Genomic DNA, 2,234 nt, shown 5'->3' with positions numbered 1-2,234 from the left:
CACCTCCCTTCCCTTGCTCCTATTTGCAGCACCAGTCTTCCCCTGTCCTTCAGCCCAGCTTCATCCCTGGCTCCTGTTTCTTGCCTTTGCTTTCTTTGATGAGGCTTAATGCTCAAGTCTGTGCGCACCCTTTGGTTCTGTGAGCATGTCTTTTATTTTGCCTTTGTTCCCAACTCTACCCTGTCCTTTGCCCTGGCTTTGCCTTTGTTCCCAACTCTATCCTGTCCCCTGTCTAGCACCCAACCCTCTCCAACCCATCCACCACCCACCAAACACACATCCCACTTATCCCTTCTCCAGGCCTTGAGTTCATGCCGGCCCACATCTGAGATGAGCTCCTTGCTACTGTCCAGCCATCCATGCTGGTTCAGCTCCCCCACCTCATTATGTACAGCCAGAGAGTCACCAAGTCCCAGGCTGAGGTCCCAGCAGAGCTAAGGGACCATTCCTCTTTCAAAATACTTCTTTTAAAAATGTGTAACAAAGTCCCAACAGCCTTCTCCAGAAAGAGAATTTGCATCTCAACAGCCAAGCTCTCTAAATCCTGTGTCTACACCCAAGGTCAACGAAAGGAAGTACTTTCTTTGGAAATCTATAGACTGAACGTGCATCCCAATTTCAACCACTAATCTTAGAAGCCATAATTTTAAGCTTCAAAATTTTAGTTGTACAGATTCACAATGAATGGAGAGGCTGTGACAATTATATTTAAATGTCAAATGTGTCATTTTCCCCTTACTGACAACTATTGAAGATTGAGCTACAAATATTTGATTAAAAATTATCCCATAAATAAAACTAGTTTCCAAAAACTTAGTTTTATTGGAAGTTTAGAAAAACAAAGAGCGTGACTTGTCTTGCAACAGCAAAGAATACTAGGAAAGTTTGGAGATTTATCCCTTCATTATGAGATTAATAGAGATGAATAGAAAAATTTTTTAAAATGCAGTTTTTAAAACTATCCCATCACCATAATACATCAGTATTTCATATTTACATCATCATTAGACTATATTTTTGTTTCTTATGACATAAATCATAAGTAATTGATTTGTTATATACTCAAATGTGACTTTATTACAATATGAGCATTTTTTAATACTACATAGTGTTATAATTATTATGTTAGTGGTTACATAATAGACCCATCAAATTTTTACCTAACCATTTAAGTAATAAATTGGATATATAGGTTGTTTCTAATTATTTCCTGTTTTTTAATACTGTTAGTGTAAAATAATAGAAAATATGCATTTATTGGTCTCTGCCCCCAGGTCCTGGCACAGAGCTCTTAAAACCCTTGTAATTGTCAAGTCCCAAGATGGCGGCCACCATGAAGAAGGTGGCTGCAGAAGATGTCAACGTTACTTTTGAAGATCAACAAAAGATAAACAAATTTGCACGGAATACAAGTAGAATTACAGAGCTGAAGGAGGAAATAGAAGTAAAAAAGAAACAACTCCAGAATTTAGAAGATGCTTGTGAGGACATCATGCTTGCAGATGATGATTGCTTAATGATACCTTATCAAATTGGTGATGTTTTCATTAGCCATTCTCAAGAAGAAACACAGGAAATGTTAGAAGAAGCAAAGAAAAATTTGCAAGAAGAAATCGACGCCTTAGAAGCCAGAGTGGAATCAATTCAGCGAGTGTTAGCGGATCTGAAAGTTCAGTTATATGCAAAATTCGGGAGCAACATAAACCTCGAAGCTGATGAAAGTTAAACATTTTATAATACTTTTTTTTAAATTTGTTTAATAAACTTGAATATTGTTTAAAAAAAAAAACCCTTGTAATTGTCTAAGTGACAAGAGCACTAGAAGAAGCGTGGTGTTTTAATAGCTGGTCTTTGATGCTGCATTCTTGATACAGAGCTCATAAATCCCTTGGAATTTCCTGGGTGATAAGAGTATCTTCTGTTTTATTGAGACAACTCTTAGTAGTCTCCTGGATAGCTTCAAGATGGTGGCTGGTCACCAGAAAGACCAAGCCATGGTTAAAAGCTCAGAACTTACAGCCCCACACCCTCTCCAAATAATAGGAGAGGGGCTGGAGACTGAGTTAAAGATCATCACACGTACATGATGAATCTTCCATAACAATCCCAAAAGTGTGGGGTTCAGAGAACTTCTAGGTTGGTGAACATATCAACATGCCAGGAGGTAATGTAACTCAACTCCATGGGAACAGAATTCCTCACCTGGGGACCTTTCTGAACCTTGTCCTCTATAT

At 38.3% G+C, this 2,234-nt stretch overlaps 1 protein-coding gene across 1 annotated transcript; it reads left to right on the top strand.

The window, feature by feature from the left end:
* Window positions 1-1,314: 1,314 nt before the first annotated feature.
* On the top strand, window positions 1,315-1,782 carry LOC110573969 (prefoldin subunit 4-like). Its single transcript, XM_044916391.1, has one exon. It carries the CDS (start codon window positions 1,322-1,324, stop codon window positions 1,724-1,726), a length of 405 nt encoding a protein of 134 aa, XP_044772326.1. The 5' UTR covers window positions 1,315-1,321; the 3' UTR covers window positions 1,727-1,782.
* Window positions 1,783-2,234: the final 452 nt, after the last annotated feature.

The sequence above is a fragment of the Neomonachus schauinslandi genome, chromosome 6, assembly GCF_002201575.2.
Source record: "Neomonachus schauinslandi chromosome 6, ASM220157v2, whole genome shotgun sequence".
In the NCBI taxonomy this organism is placed as follows: Eukaryota; Metazoa; Chordata; class Mammalia; order Carnivora; family Phocidae; genus Neomonachus; species Neomonachus schauinslandi.
This window is presented reverse-complemented; position numbering and strand designations above follow the sequence as displayed.